The 19,754-nt window shown below is 37.6% G+C and overlaps 1 protein-coding gene across 1 annotated transcript; it reads left to right on the top strand.

Annotated features, from left to right (window-relative positions):
• The first annotated feature begins 22 nt into the window (after positions 1-22).
• Positions 23-19,735, top strand: hs2st1a (heparan sulfate 2-O-sulfotransferase 1a). Its single transcript, XM_051700806.1, has 7 exons — positions 23-404; positions 11,542-11,774; positions 12,454-12,539; positions 16,268-16,406; positions 16,485-16,582; positions 17,128-17,285; positions 17,432-19,735. Exons 1-7 carry the CDS (start codon positions 281-283, stop codon positions 17,656-17,658), a joined length of 1,065 nt encoding a protein of 354 aa, XP_051556766.1. The 5' UTR covers positions 23-280; the 3' UTR covers positions 17,659-19,735.
• Positions 19,736-19,754: the final 19 nt, after the last annotated feature.

Below are 19,754 nucleotides of genomic sequence, written 5' to 3'. Positions count from 1 at the left end.
CTGCTGCCCACAGTGCCCAGGATTTAATAACAACCGAACCTACACTACAGATGCTGCTCATGTGCAGGCGAGTCTGAGGTAGTTGGATTCAATAAGTATAACGTTTTATGTCAGTTGTTGTTTAGGCAATAAGTGTCCACTGAGTAAAGTTCACTGTTTGTGTTTATATTCGTGGACGGACTTTGAGGATCATGAAATAACAGTGTTACCCGTTGCATCTATGAAGTGTCTGTCATAAACTTCTCGATCGCGGCATGTCCTCTCCGTGTTGGATTTTTTGATGGGGCTTTTAAGAGTAAAGATGCCGCCGAAGTTTCAGCTCCTGGCTCTGTTGGCTTTTGCGATTGCCATGATCTTCTTGGAAAACCAAATTCAGAAGCTTGAGGAGTCACGGGGAAAGCTGGGTGAGAATCACTGTACATTTGCTAGCGAATTTACTGGGTTTAACGAGCAGGTTTTTTTTTTGTTTTTTTTTGTTTTGTTTTTTTGTGCTACATCATGTCTTATGCAGCAGCTGCATTTTCATTCAAACAAGATCCAATATTCGTGTACTCCGATCTAGTTGTGCAATGAATATTGTATAAGTAATTTTCCATCATGCATCTGTTGCACATTAAATGGAACTACTGCATCAAACATGCCACTAGTGGTCAACCGATGTGGGTTTTTCAATAGCTGATACCGATATCTGGAGAGGAGGGTGGCTGATATAAATGCCGATAAACATAGTACAATTTAAGAACAGCAAATCAGATTTTCACAAAATTTCTTAGGTGAAACAAACACATTTGCTTAAACTTGAAAAGAAAAAGCTTGAAAACAGAAAGTGTTGACTATACATTGACAAATCTATTGGTATATTTTGGAACTGACACAAGGGAAAGTTAACACTTCAATCAGACACAGTTATCGGTCGATGCCGATAATTGCAAAATGGCCAAATATTGGCCAATTAATCAGACTGACCGATATATAGGTCTATCACTACATGCCACTATTGCACATTAAAGTAGCTGTTTGCTGTTCATTGCTTCAGGCTGGTTAGTACTATTGGAACCCATTTAAATCTGTAAAGTAAAAGTTCTTATCTTTGTTACAACAGAACAATTAAAGTAATCAAATGATAAGAAGGTTAAAAATCTGTGGCGTTCCAAAAATCAATGTTCAGTTTGATTTCAAGGTGTGATTTCTGACACAATCCAACTGTCTAACAAGTTCATGAGCCAAGTCAAACCCACATGCCTACAGTGATTTGGATATGGGCTATTTCATGTCCTGCACAGGATATTTTAAATGCTGGACTGCAATGCATAATTTCTGCATCGTATCTGTTTCATAGCACCTTCACAGAGATAGACTATATCTGTGCCACACTTCAGTTATTATAATTCTTTGTTTGTTCGTTTAAATAATTTAATTCTATTAAAAATGGGCACACAGGTTTAGTTTGGCTTAGATGGTTCCCACCATTCATGTTAAGTTATTCACATCAACTTATTGCAGTTGCATAACTGCAGTGAAATTTAAGATACATTAGCAGGCAGAGAGGTGAGAGAAAGGTTTTCCATCTGGTTATAATTGGAGAGAGCTGTCAGTCTCGGCACTGGATAAATTGACGTTGTTTATGAACCTGTCATCCTGTTACACATCATGGTTAACTGTAAATAAATTGGGTCTGTAAGACATAGATAGTGTAAACTGTTTTATATATGTGCATCAATATTTTTGTTCATTTTCTGACTGTTCTTTATGTCTCGCATCAATTAAACACTTTGATTTATCACATATTTCCATTTGCTGTAATGATGACCGCTGACGTGCACTTTCACGGTTCATCAGCTTTGGAAAGTTATTTGATATCTAACCTGATATTAATTTGTCTCCATTTGCTAATGGAAGATCTGAGATTCCCTTTGAACTCAGTTCAGATCGGTACTGTTTTTAGCCCTGATGAGAGCTGTGAAAGAACCTAAGCCATGTGTTATGTTTTGGCACACACTACATTGACTAAAGTACATCTTTAGATCCAAAATAGCCATGTGTTTATGATGTCTAAAGTCTCTTTGAAAGCTCTGTTGATTGTTGAAAAAGGTTTCGGGGTCAGCGGATAACGCCTAAACAAAATATTTCTCCACCCTACAAATCAAATGATTGAACGGTATGGTTTATTATCCTTTATACTGTACATTTGATATAATTTATATAAATGATTATTATGCATTAAGTACACTATCCATGTACCCTAGATTTGTAGATTTGCTCAATTGTAGCATAAATCTTTACTATTCTACCACTATCTTATACCACTAGATTTTTAACTAAAAGACAAATAGTACAGTTTAGTTTACATGTGATGAACAGAATTTCAAACAAACAAACTGAAAAATTAGTTGTGAATTTGCTTATATTGCTCTCAGAATATGACAGTTTATACATATCTTACACGTGTGTAACAAATAAAAAATTCAATTCAAGACAGTTGGTAGATTTTGTAGTGTGTAAAATGGTAAACATGATTTGGGGCAAAGTATGAGCCTTTGTTTCACATCGCAAGTGTGAATGGCACGTGAGCATATCGTATTTTTTCAGTGCCCCTGTTAACAGGTTACAGCAGTGGTTCTCAACCCTGTTCCTGGAGGCCCCCCAACACTGCACATTTTATATATCTCCCTTTTCTGACACACCCAATTCAGGTCTTGGAGTCTCCACTAACGAGCTGATGAGATGAATCAGGTGTGTTTCATTAGGGAGATATCCAAAATGTGTAGTGTTGGGGGGCATCTAGGACCAGGGTTGAGAACCACAGGGTTCCAGCACTGACATCGGAAGTGTCAGCAGTGCGTCAGAGCGTAGCGTGCGCAGAAGTGCAGTGGAGGTTTCGGCTCAGAGTCTATTTTTGCAGCACCGCTCGTGCTCAATTAAAGTGACCGTGCACTGTTGATGGATAAAATTAATGTGATTTGACACAAAGTTCACAATGCACAGAATAAGCATACTGTATATTAGTAGTCTAGTGTGTCTTTATACTGTATGAATTGGAGCACATCTGGGGAAAAAAAAGATAAAAACAATTCCAGGAGATTTAACCATTTAAACCAATTTAAAGTATTTTTATTATAGATCTTAATCAGAAGTATGGTTTATAATTTAAAACTACAGTAAACTACAACTTATGAGCCTGAAAATGAGACAAAAAAACTCTTTTATGTACTATTAAACATAGAACAGGTCTATAGTAGAGGTCAACCGATATACCGGTTTTGGCGATTAATTGACACCGATAACAGATTTCTGGAACTATCGGTTATCTGCAAAAATCCACACCGATAGTTTTTCCCCATTGCGTCTGGTTCTGAAGCGGCTGGGAAGGGTCCACTGTCATTATACAGCACTTCACTGATGCCTTGTGGTGTTTTTGACAAGTGAGACTACACTCTGCATGGAGCGGAAAACTTAAGATGCGGATTTAAAACATCAACCATGAAAAGGTCTGTATACAGTACAGGTTGTCCTATCATTATAAAGTAATTAATTTGTTGACTAGATGCTGCATTAGTAGAGAACAGCAGTATGTTTGCCGACAAGTCTGAGAGGATGTTAACATTAAAGCTAACCTCATGCGGTTCAGTTCCATTCTGTTGTGTTCCAACTGTTTGAATAGCCCCTGGCCTGGGCTCATAGTCTGAGCCGCTTCACCACCGAGTTCAGCCAAATACCACTACTATCTGTGAATATTGCTACTCTACATACAACTGTTACCCCGTGTGACTCTTACCCTCCCTAGCAACCAGGCCAATTTGGTTGCTTAGGAGACCTGTTTTTTTTTTAACAGCCTGGATAGGAATGTTCTATGCAATAAAATAATGGTGCTGAATGGTTTATGTATTTATTTCACCCTCTTGTGGACTAAGGAAACAATGTAAATTTTAAAATCAGCTGACTTTAACATTCGAATATTAGTTCATATATATATATATATATTTATATATTTTAGTTTAAAAAGTACAAAACATTTTCATGATTCAGTAAGTACTGTTTATTTTTGTAATAAAGTTCAGCACTATTTTGAATGTTATTTTTTCATTCAATATACATTTTAAAACTCTCGTTTGATTAATCGGTTATCGGCAGGTACTGCCCAACTTAGTTATCGGTATCTGAAAATTCCACTAACGGTCGACATCTTGTCTATGGCTTCAGCAATACCCACTCACAGCCGAGTTTGCTTTCTCTTGTAAATGCACGTGACTGATCGTGATGTCGGTACATTCAGATCTTACCTCATTCGTGTTCAACAATGGATGATACAAGACTGATTGTGGAGGTGGAGAAGCACAAAGTGCTCTATTGTTTACCTTTTAGAACCAGCCATGTGTTCCTCCTCCTCATAAGATTTCATGACAATCAAGTTTGTAATACTAATCAATGACCCACTCCTGATAACCATTTTATAAGTTATGGTCTTTATTCAAATAAATACTCATCATAGTAACATAGAAATCACAGTAATTTTCTGTATAGAGCCGCTGCTGTGACGCTATAAAAACGCTTCCAGTGTGAGAGCCCTGTTGAGTCTGCAGCTGCAGTTACACTGTAGTTAAGCTGACACTATGCTCACATCTCGCTCAAGCTTGTGATGTTAAATGTGCGTTAAACGCTTTACTAGCTTTTTGTTAAATTTCGTCAACACTTTACAATAAGGTTCCATTTGTTAAGATTAGTTAACATGAACTAACAATGAACAATACTTTTACAACATTTGTTAATCTTGGTTAATGTAAATTTTAAAAAGTATTAGTTAATATTAGTTAATGCACTATAAATTAATATGAACTAAGAATGAACAATTGTATTTTTATTAACTAACATTAACAAATATTAATATATGCTGTAAATAAATATGTTTATTGTTAGTTCATGATACCTAATGCATTAACTAATATTAACGAATAGATCTTTATCCTGAAGTTCAAACCAGTTTTTAAAACTTTTTAATGAATTCCTAAGGCATATTGCTGCTTGCATTGTCAATTTATATAGCATTTTTTACACTGAAGACACCATAGAGTTTTTTTTTTTTTTCTTTGCACTGAAAACGCCACACTATCCCATTTCTCCTAGACAGCCTTAGTCATTCTGTCTAGCCAGTAAACACTGAGAACTGGAACAAACAGACCTTGGTTATCAAGCGTCAACATAAAATGTCCCCAAGTTGACTTCCATGTCTCTCTACATTGTAGAGTCTCTTGGAGGGAAATCGTTCTGGAGGAAGTTATTTGTTCTAAGGAAAGACTGTAACTTGATTTGAGTCATCGAAAAGACATCAGTCAGAATGTAACTCGTTAGGATTGATAGCTGATCGCCATAAATCCTCCCTTTCTCCAGAGCTCCTTGACATTTGTAGATATTACATTTCATTTGCGCTTCGTATTATTTTTAGCCTTAACTGGAAAAAGACATTCACCTTTCTCATTAAAATGTTTTTGCAGTATCATATCACTTTCATGAGTCATTGTTTTAATCTCTTTACCGTCTTTAAATGTAGTATTACTAATAAATAGATGCTTACAATGCGAGTATTTTATTTTATTTTATTTTTTTTGAGGAAAGTGTATACATGAATTGACCGAAATACACAACGGTAATGGCAAAAAATCATTTTGTTATGTAAACATAATACAAAAAAATGCAGTGACATTTCCGTCTCGGTAATTGGACTTCTGAAGAGGTGCTCAACACCTCAAGCGTGTGAAGTCCAATAAAGGTGAACTTCCAGTCTTCCATTCTGAATCAGTTACAGCCTGAGGGCCCATTCACTGCCTGTCCAGTTTTAAATGAACACTTTCACTCAGCAAAATGCAGCGGTTGTGTGTCCCTCAAGTAGGAAATTGGTAATTATTCATGGTGTTTTTCTCATTAACTTGCAATTATATTATTACATACGGCTGGGTATTGCAGCAGTAATGATAAATAAGATGGCAATACAGTGTGGTACACAGTCTACCCATAAATGCTTGAGCTTTGACTCCTTTTACCTCAAAAAATCCCCTATTGCAGTACATCACACACAATTGAGCTATAAGATTGTTATGTAGCTGAGAGGCAAAAGACTAATACAAGACAGTGGATTTCTTTAGTGAAGTTTAGTCTTGTTGTAAAAAATTTCTCAATAAATTTTTTAACATTAGTTAATGTAGCATTAGGTATCATGAATCACTGACATGCACAGAACGAGGGCTACAGGGGCACAAGCCCCTGCCCATTTCGTTCACAAATCTAAGGGTTAAGCAGAGGTGCCTTTTAAGAGCACAGAGATTTAAGCAGAGGTGTTTTCACTACAGCACAATTGGCAATCTTGGATAGGCCTAGCCCACCTTTGTCAGTCGGCCTATGTAACTTATTAAAATGCAATCTAGGACACTTACCATTCCAAATGAAGGACTTTGCTATGCTATCAAATTGCTTAAAATAAGAGAGGAGGACATCTACAGGGAGAGATTGTAGCAGGTAGTTGAATTTTGGAATGCAATTCATTTTAATAACATTAACCTTCCCAATCATAGATAAATGTAATGAAGCCCAACTGCCCACGTCGCTCAAACTCTAACTAAATAAGAGAAATTTGCTGAGAATAAAATGCCCAAATACTTAATGCCCTGTTTGGGCCACTGGAAGATGCCCGGCTGGAAAGCCGGTACTGGGCAGTACGCTGTCAAAGACAAAGCTTTGGATTTAGACCAATTGACTCTGTATCCCAGGAACTTAGAAAAGCAATTAATAAATCTATGGAGGCAAGGCATAGATCTAATGGGGTCAGAGACGAATAATAAAATATAATCTGCATAAAGCAAAAGCTTATGCACAAACCCTGTCGATTGCCCCTATCCAGAGTAAAATAATCTGAAATTAATTCATTTGTGTGTACCGCTGCTACCGGGTGTCTATAACTTAATCCATCCAATAAAAGTATTCCCAAACTATTTCCAAAATCTTAAAAAGATAATCCCATTCTACCATATCAAACGCCTTTTTGGCGTCAAGTGAGATGGCCGTGACCGGAGTCTGATCATTCGCCACTGACCACATAATATTGATGAAACACCTAATGTTATCAGAAGAGCTGCGGCCCCGAATAAACCCCACCTGATCTATATGTATAAGAGATGTCATAACTTAATCGGTTAGCCAGAATTTCTGACAATATTTTTACGTCTAGCTGGATTAGGGAAACTGAAAGGTAACTCTTACACTTGCTTGGATCTTTGTCCTTTTTAAGAATCAGACTGATCCGGCCTTGTGTCATGGTTGGCGAAAGCTTTCCATTCTTTAATGATTCTGTATAAACTTCTAACAAAAGTGGAGCCAGTTCTGTAATATAAGATCTAAAAACTTCAGCGGCAAAACCATCTGGCCCCGAAGCCATGCCTGTAGGCAAGGCCTTAATTACCTCACCAAGCTCTTCCAAGGTTATCTCAGAATCAAGAGAATTTTTTTTGCTCATTCGTAAATTTAGGAAGTTCTAATGGTTCCACAAAGTTTCTAATGTCTTCATCGGTAGACAAAGACGTGGAACTATAGAGATCCAGATAGAACTCTTTAAAAGCATTATTAATATCAATGGCTGAGGTAAATATTTTACCACCAGCATATTTCACTGAGGAAATGGTAGAAAAAGACTCTCTCTGCTTTATATATCTAGCCAAAAACTTTCCTGCTTTGTCCCCCGACTCAAAATATGACTGTCTTGCCCTGAATAGCCAAAACTTCACCTTCTGCGACAAAATAGTATTTCAATTGGGTCAATTCCCTGAGGCCATCAGAAGACATTCGGCGCTTCAGCTCTGCTTCTGCACTTTTAATATTCTTTTCCAACTCCACGAGTTCTCGTGCTTTGGATTTTTTTGATGAATGAGGCATATTGTATGATCCGGCCCCTAAGAACCGCCTTAAGTGCCTCCCAAGCCACGCCCACAGAGGATACTGAGGACCAGTTGGTCTCCATAGACATTGATTTCAACCTTTAGTATTTGTTGGAATTCAGGATTTTGCAAAAGGGATACATCAAGGCGCCAACTATATGACTTCTTTTTCTCCATATGTGGCAACACCTCTTAAACTCACCAGGGCGTGATCTGAGACTAAAATGTTTCCAATTGAGCAATCAACAACAGGTTAAATGAGGGACTTGGATATATAAAAAAAATCTATTCTAGAATAAATCTTATGGACTGATGAAAAAAACGTATAGTCCCTAACAGATGGCTTCAAAAGTCTCCAAATATCTGCAAGACCAAGACGTTTACACATCCTATGAAGCGTCAATGTTGCTCTAGGGGGCTTACACACCTTTGCTTCACTATGATCAAGGACTGAGTCCATCAATAAATTAAAGTCTCCTCCCAATATTATATCATGAGGGGTGCCAGTGGCTTGCAACATCCCTTCAAGATCTATAAAAAAGCCCTGATCATCAGCGTTAGGTGCGTAAATATTAGCCAAAATCAAGCTTTGCCCCTGAATTTCTGCTAAAACAATAATGACTCTTGTTAATTTGTCTTTAATCTGTTTGAGACATTTAAATTGTAGATGTTTACTTATCAATGTAATGACTCCCCTGCTCTTACTTGAGCCAGCACTAAAGAAAACATATCCACCCCATATCTTCCCAAATTTTTCAGCTTCCTGCGGGGAAAGATGCATTTCTTGAAGAAACACTATATCATATTTCTTATGTTTAAGAAAAGAAATAACCTTCCTTCTTTTTATGGGGTGCCCCAACCCATTCACATTCCACATGGAGAGAGACAATCCACTCATATTAACATATTAACATATTAACATTTGACATTTTGACATATGAGAAAAAATAGATTGTGTGTCAAAAATAAAATTATAAAGACCACATTCCACATTGGTGCAACAATCAACCCCAGAACTTTCCCCAGAACAAAAACAGAAAAAGGAAAACCCCGCGCAGGACAGCACCAACTGGCGTCCATCCTTCTAAACTCAAACAGTCCATGTACGCCTACGAGAGCCCCCGTGACAACTTTGCTGTCAGATTGCTGAAGTCCGATGTTTCTATACAAAAATTTGTAAGACAGAATTACACAACAGAAGAAAATCGATAAAACAAACTCCAGCCCATAAGCGGAATAAACACACACACACACACACACACAAAAACGTGTAGATTCATTCACTTAACTGTCTCGAAGGTGTGTACCTCCATAAAACAAGCTCCAGCCGCTAGCGGAACCAGCACAAAAAAAAAACAAAAAAAAACAAACGGCCCGTTCAGTTCTTTGGCCAGTCAAACTCACTCCAATGTCCTGCAAGAAATATTCCACAAACCAACTCCAGCCAACAGGAGGCATAAGCACCCAAAAACAAATACATTTAAAAAAAATGTATTACTATATTTTCAAATTAACATTGTGGCAGACAAGCCTCTCGTTCGTTGGTAAAGGAGGAAGCAGGAACCGGATTGACACTCAACAAGACTTTAATTACAACTTAAAACACTGAACTGGAACATAATAACATGACGACACACACACACACACACACACACACAGCTCCATGTGTGTGTGTGTGTCTCTCTCTCTCCAGCACTCCTGACTCTGCCTCTTATTTCTCTCCCACTGATCGGGCTGCTCAGCACCAGGCGTGCACACTCACAGCCTGGCCACGCCCTCTTCCTCATCACAAACATTAACCAAGATTAGTAAATGCTGTAAAAGTATTGTTCATTGTTAGTTGATGGTAACAAATGTTAACAAATGTAAGCTCAGCCACTCAAGCCTGTCATCCAAGTTTTTTTGATGGAAAAATTATGTAAATATATATATATAATATATATAAATGTAAGGGGGTTCAGTGGAAAGGAGGAGGCGAGAACCGGCTTAATAATATAAATAATAATTTAATAAACAACTTAAACACACAACCAAAAACCACACAGTACAGCTGCCTGCAATTCTCTCTCTCTCAAACTGTCGTCCCCGGCTGCCTTTATCCCTTGCGCGCCCCATCAGGCTGATTGGGGACCGGGTGTGTCTCATTCCAGCCCGGCCCCGCCCTCCTCGGCTCTACAATAAAATATTAAATTTTCTTAAACTTATTCATAGAAAGTGCCGTTTCTCTTCTGGCAATTATAAAAATCTAAATGCCATTTGCAAGAGCAGCAAGTTTCTATGTTGTTGATGTTGAGTTTGACATCATAATGTGGTATAGCAACAGTTGTTGTCATGGGCGGCACCAGTTGTCTGTATGTGATGGTTGGGGACTGGTTTCTTTGACCCCAAGAACAGTCGCAGTGATGGGAATGTGCTATGGTTGGCTTGACATCATCACTCCACACAAGCAGCTGCCCGGCCAGCTTGCATTACACACTACTGTCACCACATCATGTGCACTGTCAAGTTTCCATCCTGAGATCCCACGAGTATTTCGAGGCCAGAAGCCAAAAGGCCTTCTCTCTTTTTATGTGTGGATTGAATTTTGTCCATTTAAGTATGTTTAGTTCTAGTCTGTATTTTGCATTACACAGATCTGTCCTGTGTTCCTTCGATATTACTCATTTACTTTATTTCAAATTATAAATGCTCATTTAGCAGATGCTTTTATTCAAAATGACTTACAAGAAGTAGTACTGTACATCAAATGTACAGGGTAAAGCATGTCATTGCTTCTTGGCAGATTTCGGAAAATGTTGGTATTTTTATTCCAAGATAGTGTGGCCAGAATTTCTTTTCAGTAATGCAGATACAGTGGGGTTCATAGGTCTGTGGATTTAAAAAGGGGTTAAATCTGGATTTAAAAAAAATTGAACTTGAAAAGAAACAGTAGGTTTTAGGATTTTGAACAATTCAAAACAAACGTGTAATGTGAATGAGTATAATTAACATAATATGAAAAATAAATATTTAAGATTATTCATATTTAAGATTAAGAAAAGGTCAGATTTCTTTGCTTCCATTAAAGCACACATGCTCTTTGTAACATTCTCAAATCTTGCTGGGATAACATGGATCATCAGGATTTGCACAAACTGCCCATGCCAGCTCGAGGCTTAAAAGAGGAACATATCAAATACTAAGACATTCTGAAATTCTGAATTGAAATGTTACATTTTGTTTTATTATTCAGCTTTTCACACACATTGTCATGCAATTAATATAGCTAATTTGTACTGGAAAAAATTAAGATAGCAAAATTATAGAAGCATTTTCACGAGTGGACAAGTGTTCCCTGGTTGTTACAGTATTCTTAAGCATTTAAGCCTTCTGCATCACATTGCTGAGGCCATTACCTCAAGATTACAGTAACTAGTAAAAGACTCAGACATTCATTTAATTTTAGGGGGTGATTATACAAGCTCCAGTATTCTTTTCAATCCCTCTCGTACATCATTGTGAGCATCTCTGTACATATCTGGTATGGCAGTTTAATTTGCAATATTCAAATGGATTATGAAAAATGTCTCCTCATCTTGGAGCTGAACTGATTGTGTTAAACATCTCTCTGCCTGCATTACAGAACGAGCTATTGCCAGACATGAGGTACAAGAGATTGAGCAGCGGCACATTCAGGAGTGGGTAAAGGAAGATGTGCAAGAGGAGGACAATACGGTGGTCATCTACAACCGAGTGCCAAAAACAGCCAGCACCTCCTTCACCAACATAGCCTATGACCTGTGCAACAAGAACCACTACCATGTGCTGCACATTAATACCACTAAAAACAACCCTGTCATGTCCTTTCAGGACCAGGTCAGAGACTTCTATCTTCTCAAATTATCAGGCAATGCAAGATCAGTGTCAGTCGGTCCAAAGTGGGGGCTGTTGAATTGACTTTTGACCTTATAAAATTGTTTTTGTACTGTTTGTGTATGTTTATTAGTGCTTCTCACTTGCAGCCATCCAAACAGCAGATTATAATACTGAAAGCATTCCCCATGTTTCTGTGTAATGAAATGCTCCAAACAGTCTCCTAATGACACAAGGCATTTCCTTAATAGTGGAGTACAGCAGATGTTCAGTATGATTAAATAAGTACGTTTTTCACTCATGAAACTCTGAAGCTTAAGTTTGTTTATTTTTTTTAGATCAAAACTTTAAAGCTGAAGTGTGTAATTTCATCACCGCTAGTGTCACCAAATGGAAATGCAAAAATTACGACCGTTTTCAAACAGGTTTCTTGAGCATTCCCCCCTGTGTGCCATTGGTTGTGGAAACAGATAATCCAGCCCAAAATTCATGCCATTGGTTGAGCCAGTGTTGCTGTGTTGGGCTTGTCATTATGCTCAAACAAACAGAGTAATGTTTTGATGGTGTCACAGTGATTACACTTTTCAAGGAAATCGACCTACAAATGGATTACTTGGTTTTCTTGGCTGTTATATTAAGCAGGGATAAGAAAAAATATTTTAACATTATTTATTTTTTCCAGGTACGATTTGTCAAGAATGTGACTTTATGGAAAGAGATGAAACCTGCATTCTACCATGGACACGTTTCCTTTCTGGACTTCACTAAGTGCGTGCCGTGTGCAAATTCCCTCAATCTGTTGTGGTCAGTTTGCTAGCATGAATGGAAACAAAATTATGTTTAGACTGGTTTTAGGTTTTGCATTCAGTGCCAACACCAGAGTGATTTACCAACATTCTGCATAATTAGAAATCTACATCAGGGTTTGTGGTCCATATCTTCAACTCTGCAGACCCCTTGGCATGTCCAAAAGGGGGCGCTATGTCACAAAATGTTTATTCTCAAAATGTTCAAGTCTCCGTACGTAAGTCAGGCGTATGTGGTATTGTTTGAAAGCTTAGAATCTGATTTTCATAGATAACCATCACATTCTGCATTCATGTTACATAAAATAACAAAATAAGGCCCGAAAACATCTGCGTCACAAATCAGCACCACCTAGAGGTAATGTGGTAGAAATATTAATATGAATATAAAAGTCTTTTAAACAGGACTTATAGACAAATCATATATCAAATGAAAGCTATAATTCTTAGGAATGTGACTGTACAGTTTGTTTTGTTGCCCTAATACCACAGTTCAAAAGATTTGTCAAAGAATCACAAAGTGAAATATGATTACAAATGTCTCTTATGCAACGATCACAGCTGTAAGCCCCAAATAGCTAAAAACGTTATATCTGCTCTTACCTTTAGGCAGTTTAAAAAAAAAAAAAGAGCCATTTTTTACTTGTCTGTCCACTAATCTAATGTTACATCTTAGGCCCCGTTTCCGCCTGGTATTACAATGAGTCTTGGTTGATCCGATCACGTGGTCAGGTGAGACACATGACTGTTTATACCTGGTCACAAATGCTTCTCCTGTGACCTCAGATCTGTATTTAGGGCTGACCACATGGGATCGGATCACCCGAAACGCATCTTAATACCAGGTGGAAATGGGGCCTTAGATGTCCAGAACAAAATATGCAGTCCAGCAGGAGAAGCATGCTAAAAAAATCTTTGGAAATATACAGATCTGGAAAAAATTAAGAGAGACCACTGCAAAATGATCAGTTTCTCTGGATTTACTATTTATAGGAATGTGTTTGAGTAAAATGAACATTTTACCTTTCTGTAAACTACTGAAAACATTTTTCTCAAATAAATATATTGTCATTTAGAGCATTTATTTGCAGAAAATGACAACTGGTGAAAATAAAAAAGATGCAGTGTTTTCAGACCTCGAATAATGTAAAGAAAACAAGTTCATATTCATTTTTAAACAACACAATACTAATGTTTTAACTTGGGAAGAGTTCAGAAATCAGTATTTGGTGGAATAATCCTGATGTTCAATCACAGCTTTCTTGCGTCTTGGCATGCTCTCTACCAGTTTTTCACATTGCTGTTTGGTGACTTTATGCCACTCCTGGCACAAAAATTCAAGCAGCTCTGCTTTGTTTGATGGCTTATGGTCATCCATCTTCCTCTTGATTACATGCTAGATGTTTTCAATGGGGTTCAGGTCTGGAGATTGGGCTGGCCATTACAGGGTCTTGATCTGGTGCTCCTCCATACACACCTTGATTGACCTGGCTATGTGGCAAGGAGCATTATCCTGCTGGAAAAAAAAACAATCCTCAGAGTTGGGGAACATTGTCAGAGCAGAAGGGAGCAAGTTTTCTTCCAGGATAACGTTACGTGGATAACCGTACGTGGCTTGATTCATGTGTCCTTCACAAAGAAGAATCTGCCCAATTCCAGCCTTGCTGAAGCACCCCCAGATCATCACTGATCCTCCACCAAATTTCACAGTGGGTGCGAGACACTGTGGCTTGTAGGCCTCTCCAGGTCTCCATCTAACCATTAGATAACCAGGTGTCTAACCATTAGACGACTAATTGGATTCATCAGAGAAGATTACCTTATTCTAGTCCTCTACGGTCCAAACCTTATGGTCTTTTGCAAACCTCAGCCTGACTCTTGTTTCCTTTTCAATGATGAAGGGGTTTGCATGACTTCAGCCCTGCCCCTAGGAGCCTGTTTCGAAACATCCTTGCCATGCACTTCACCCCAGCTGTCATTTGCCATTCTTTTTGTAGGTCACTTGATGTCATCTTACGGTTGTTGAGTGACATTCGAATGAGTTGGCGGTCATCCTGGTCAGTGGAGAGGGTTCTGAAAAATTAGACAAATGTTTGGCTGTTAGTATTCAGTATGTGTAAATGGTGAGCTTTTAAATTTGAGTGAAAAATTGCAGACAGCAGCCCAAAAATGCACCAGAGTTGAAGAGGTTAATGGATAAAGTGGCAAAACGCATGGTTTTTAACAAAAATATTTCCTGCCACTGTGATTATGTTAAGAAAGCACTTTGATGCTGCTGACTCCTGGTGGTATTGAAAAGAATTGCACCAGTCCTGTCAAACATACACTACTGGTCAAAAGTTTTGAAACACTTGACTGAAATGTTTCTCATGATCTTAAAAATCTTTTGATCTGAAGGCGTATGCTTAAATGTTTGAAATTATTTTTGTAGACAAAAATATAATTGTGCCACCATATTCATTTATTTCATTACAAAACTAAAATGTAATTAAAAAAAAAAAAAAAAAGTTTTTGAAATTGATGACTTGGACCAAATAATAAAGAAAAGCAGCCAATAAGTGCCCAACATAGATGGGAACTCCTTCAATACTGTTTAAAAAGCATCCCAGGGTGATACCTCAAGAAGTTGGTTGAGAAAATGTCAAGAGTACATGTCTGCAAATTCTAGGCAAAGGGTGACTACTTTGAAGATGCTAAAATATAACACAGTTTTGATTTATTTTGGATTTTGTTAAGTCACAACATAATTCCCATAGTTCCATTTATTATTCCATAGTTTTGATGACTTTACTACTATCTAAAATGTGAAGAAAAAAATTATGATAATAATAAAGAATGAGTAAGTGTTTCAAAACTTCTGACCGGTAGTGTATTCTTCTAATCTACACAATACAATCATGTTGTTTGTTTTCCATTTTGTTGATCTCCAAATACATTTTGACATACATTATGAAATTCACAGACACGTATACTGTATGCACCTACATATTACATCATGTAATGCAATGTAATAAATGGGTTTGTCGTCTTTTACAAAGACAGAATATGGATTTAAAGGGATAGTTCACCCAAAAAAGAAAAATACTTTTCTCGCCCTCATATCGTTCCAAACCATTGTGATTTTCTTTTTTCACAAAATGGCATGTTAGGCAGAATATCATGATGGACAGCCTTAGTCACCATTTACTTTTATTGAATGGAAAAAAGCAACCTCAACATTCTTCAGAATTTGTCCTCTTGTGTTTCACATACGAAAGTCATACATGTTTGAAACAACATGATGGTGAGTAAACGATGACAGAATTTTAATTTTTGGTTGAACTAAACCGTTAAATACTTAAAGCTGGAGTGTGTAATTTCAGCGCCACCAAACAAAAAAAAATTTCTAACGACTTTCCGAAAACAACCACGTCTGCCACTGATTGAACAAACGATAGTCCTGCACCAAGCTCAAGCAAGTGATTGATTCAGTGCTGTTGTGTCGAGCTGGACGGGTCACTCAAAGCAAACAGAGACATTTTTATAGTGCTACAGAGACACAGTGTTTACAGTTTGTGAGAAAATTAACCTTTAAATGGCTTAGTTGTAGTTGTGTCTGCATATTTAACTGGGATAAAAGTATTTTCACACAGAAAAAGTTACACACTTCAGCTTTAAAATATAGACGTATACTGTTCCTTTCTTTATCAGATTTGGGGTAAAGAAAAGGCCAATTTACATAAATGTCATCCGGGACCCCATTGAGCGCCTGGTGTCTTACTACTACTTCCTGCGCTTTGGTGATGACTACAGGCCAGGCCTACGACGCAGGAAGCAAGGAGACAAAAAGGTGATTTTTAGTTGAAGTGTCAGTATTGATGTCATAGCTGTCATGTTTTTTAAACTCTAAGATCTGGGTGTGTTTCAGACGTTTGATGAGTGTGTAGCTGCAGGAGGATCTGATTGTGCTCCAGAGAAACTGTGGCTTCAAATTCCCTTTTTCTGCGGTCACTACTCTGAGTGCTGGTAGGTATTTTAATAGGTTGGTATTTATTTATTCATTTATTTATTATTTTCTCCCCAATTTGGAATGCCCAATTCCCAATGTGCACTAAGTCCTCGTAGTGGCATAGTGACTTGCCTCAGTCCGGGTGGCAGAGGATAAATCTCGGTTGCCTCCGCGTCTGAGACCGTCAGTCCGCGCATCTTATCACGTGGCTTGTTGAGCGCGTTACCGTGGAGACGTAGCACATGTGGAGGCTTCACGCTATTCTCCGCGGCATCCACGCACAACTCGCCATGCGCCCCACCAAGAGTGAACCACATTATAGCAACCACGAGGAGGTTACCCCATGTGACTCTACCCTCCCTAGCAACCGGGCCAATTTGGTCGCTTAGGAGACCTGACTGGAGTCACTCAGCACGCCCTGGATTCGAACTCGTGACTCCAGGGGTGGTAGTCAGCGTCTTTACTCGCTGAGCTACCCAGGCCCCCCCCGTCTTTCAGTATATTTGAGAGAAATCTATAATTAAGGCTACTATAATCTTATTTTCTCTTTTTTTCCCCACAGGAACATTGGCAGTAAATGGGCATTGGAGCAGGCCAAATACAACCTGGTGAATGAATATATGTTAGTTGGGGTGACAGAAGAGTTGGAAGACTTTGTTATGATGCTGGAGGCAGCACTTCCTCGTTTTTTTAAAGGGGCCGCAGAGCTCTATCGGACAGGTATGATTGCTTAAGGATCTTGTCTTTGCAAGAGTAGATGAACTGTAGATGAATTCTCAAGCGGAAACACTTTATATAAACTAACCATAGAGATGTAGATTGTGATGATGACAATCATATGTTTGTGTTTCTAACTGCATCTAAAGGGAAGAAATCTCACCTAAGGAAGACAAGTGAGAAGAAGGCACCCACCAAAGAGTCTATTGCCAGACTACAGCAGTCAGACATCTGGAAAATGGAGAATGAGTTTTATGAGTTTGCACTAGAGCAGTTCCAGTATGTTCGGGCTCATGCAGTGAGAGAAAAAGATGGAGAACTGTACCTACTGGCACAAAACTTTTTCTATGAGAAAATCTATCCAAAAACTACCTGACACTCAAGAGTGCTACATAATGCTGTAAGATGTTGTCAGAAACACTAGAGGAGAGAAGACATTACATTTATTGGTACATTCTGGCTAATCGCTCTCCATCTGGATTTGTACATTACAGGAACTGAATCAAGTAAGTGCCACAGGGAAGAGTCTTGGGGCCAAGTAGCTTTCAGGAGCTTTATACCCCCCAAAACATATCATTTCAAAATTCTCAGCTGAGCTTTAATTGACTGAGATCTTTTCATTATTACAGACAACTATCACCTTTTTGCCATATGCTCTTGGACTTTAAACAGATGCTGCCATGTTTCTTGAGAGATTTTTCAGCATAATGTCTTTGATTCTCATTTAATAGTAGTTTTATTGTTATTGTTGTTCTGTAACTGAATGATGCTGGGTGAGAGTTTAACATCTTATTTTAAAGTGTAAGACTACTAAACATTGAATATCCTGAAGTTCTTTATCAGAATGGCAAATGAGCCTTAAGGACAAAATGTGGAGCTGGAGTCAGTCAACTTGAACATTTTTGGTAGATTCAAAAGGCTATTTATGGAATGTGTAGGGAATACCGAAGTATTTTACATAGTTAAAAAAATGCCATGTTATTTCTTTGTAATACCTGAAACTTTAAAAAAAAATAAAAAATACATTAGTGGTTTTTATATATATTTTTTTAGTATTATTAGTCAGAACCTTCTACTCACAAACCTGATGTTCATTCCTTTTTTTTTTTTTTTTAGCAATTACCCAAGAAAATATATTTTTTATCTATAAATAAATAAATAAATAAATATGTAAATACTGGTCATTTAGTTATGGTTGGACCAAAAAGTTTAAATACAGGAGGATAACTGCATGATCTTTTCTTATTAGCAATTTGTTTTTCCAATTTTAAAATGTGCTGTTCAAACCTAAAAAAAATTTCAACAACTTGCATGTCAGTTCTTTTATTGCAAAGGACAGACAAAATATTTTTAAACTGTACTCTTGTTTCAGTGCAAACTTTTTGTGTTTTGATTTAATATTCTTTGCCTTTTTGTTACTAACTACACAAACATAAATGAAAAAAATGTCTTTCTTTTCGAATAATCTTTTTTCACCCTTAAACTTCTTTAATCTAGAATAAATGACCAGAATTGCTCTCTATCCAACATGGGTGTAACCCATTAGTTTAAACTCAGTTAAGAGTGCACAAAAGACATACTAATGCAAATACATTAAACATGCGCAAAACTTAGTCGTTTTCTTAGCAATGCAGTGCATCACTGCAATATATTCTCTGTCCAAACCATTCCATGTTATCTCATTTGAACAAAACCATTTTATCGACATCAAAGAGGTGATATGCTTCTGAGTCCATCTCAATGGAAATGTAATCAGCAACACAATTAAAGCATTATGGAGTCATTCGCTCAATGGCATGGCCTAGATAATGGTGTAAATAATTAATTTTTCTATTAACTCATTGTGTCTTCAGTTTGCCTCTCAACACACTGGGAATAGATACCATGCTGCCATTCAGAGATACAATTTTTCTAATTAGCACTCAAATGAAGGGCTGCCTGTAGCCTCTGATGGTCATTGTCAGCGTTTTTTAGCTCCCACCACTTAGATCATGATGGTTGATTGAGCTGTCACAGCAACAAATAAAGGGCTATTCTAACAATCCCTTTCTGTATTTGATCGACAGTCAGGCTTCACTTCATTTTTAATGAACTTATAATTGTAGGGTATAGTCAACAGGAAAAGGATACATTATAGGGAAAATGTTTAATTAAAATAAGCAGTTAAAATAATTCAGTGGATTTGTCTGAAAATGTATTTGCCTGAGCAAAATTTTCACACATTTTCACATATATATATTGCAGAGTACATTAGATACCTTCAGTTGTCTTGTGCTCAAAAGAACATGGCTGGTTCACGCTTGTTAACCTTTTGAAAATAATGTGGTCTCTGTTTCGCTGTTTCCATGTGATGTTTATCTAACTGTATGCTTGGACAGCTCCCACCCTTTGTTACTGTGAGTCTTTATCTGAAACGTCACAATATGCCTCTGCTCAGCAAACAATTAAAGTAAGGGAGCTGTGAAGAAAATG

Source organism: Myxocyprinus asiaticus, chromosome 6 (assembly GCF_019703515.2).
Source record: "Myxocyprinus asiaticus isolate MX2 ecotype Aquarium Trade chromosome 6, UBuf_Myxa_2, whole genome shotgun sequence".
In the NCBI taxonomy this organism is placed as follows: Eukaryota; Metazoa; Chordata; class Actinopteri; order Cypriniformes; family Catostomidae; genus Myxocyprinus; species Myxocyprinus asiaticus.
This window is presented reverse-complemented; position numbering and strand designations above follow the sequence as displayed.

Bases quoted from the DNA above. Each gene is read 5' to 3' on its own strand.
- hs2st1a (XM_051700806.1), top strand. From the start codon at position 281: ATGGGGCTTTTAAGAGTAAAGATGCCGCCGAAGTTTCAGCTCCTGGCT. The intron at 405-11,541 runs GTGAGAATCACT...CCTGCATTACAG, and splicing joins GGAGTCACGGGGAAAGCTGG to AACGAGCTATTGCCAGACAT. The intron at 12,540-16,267 runs GTGCGTGCCGTG...TTTCTTTATCAG, and splicing joins TCCTTTCTGGACTTCACTAA to ATTTGGGGTAAAGAAAAGGC.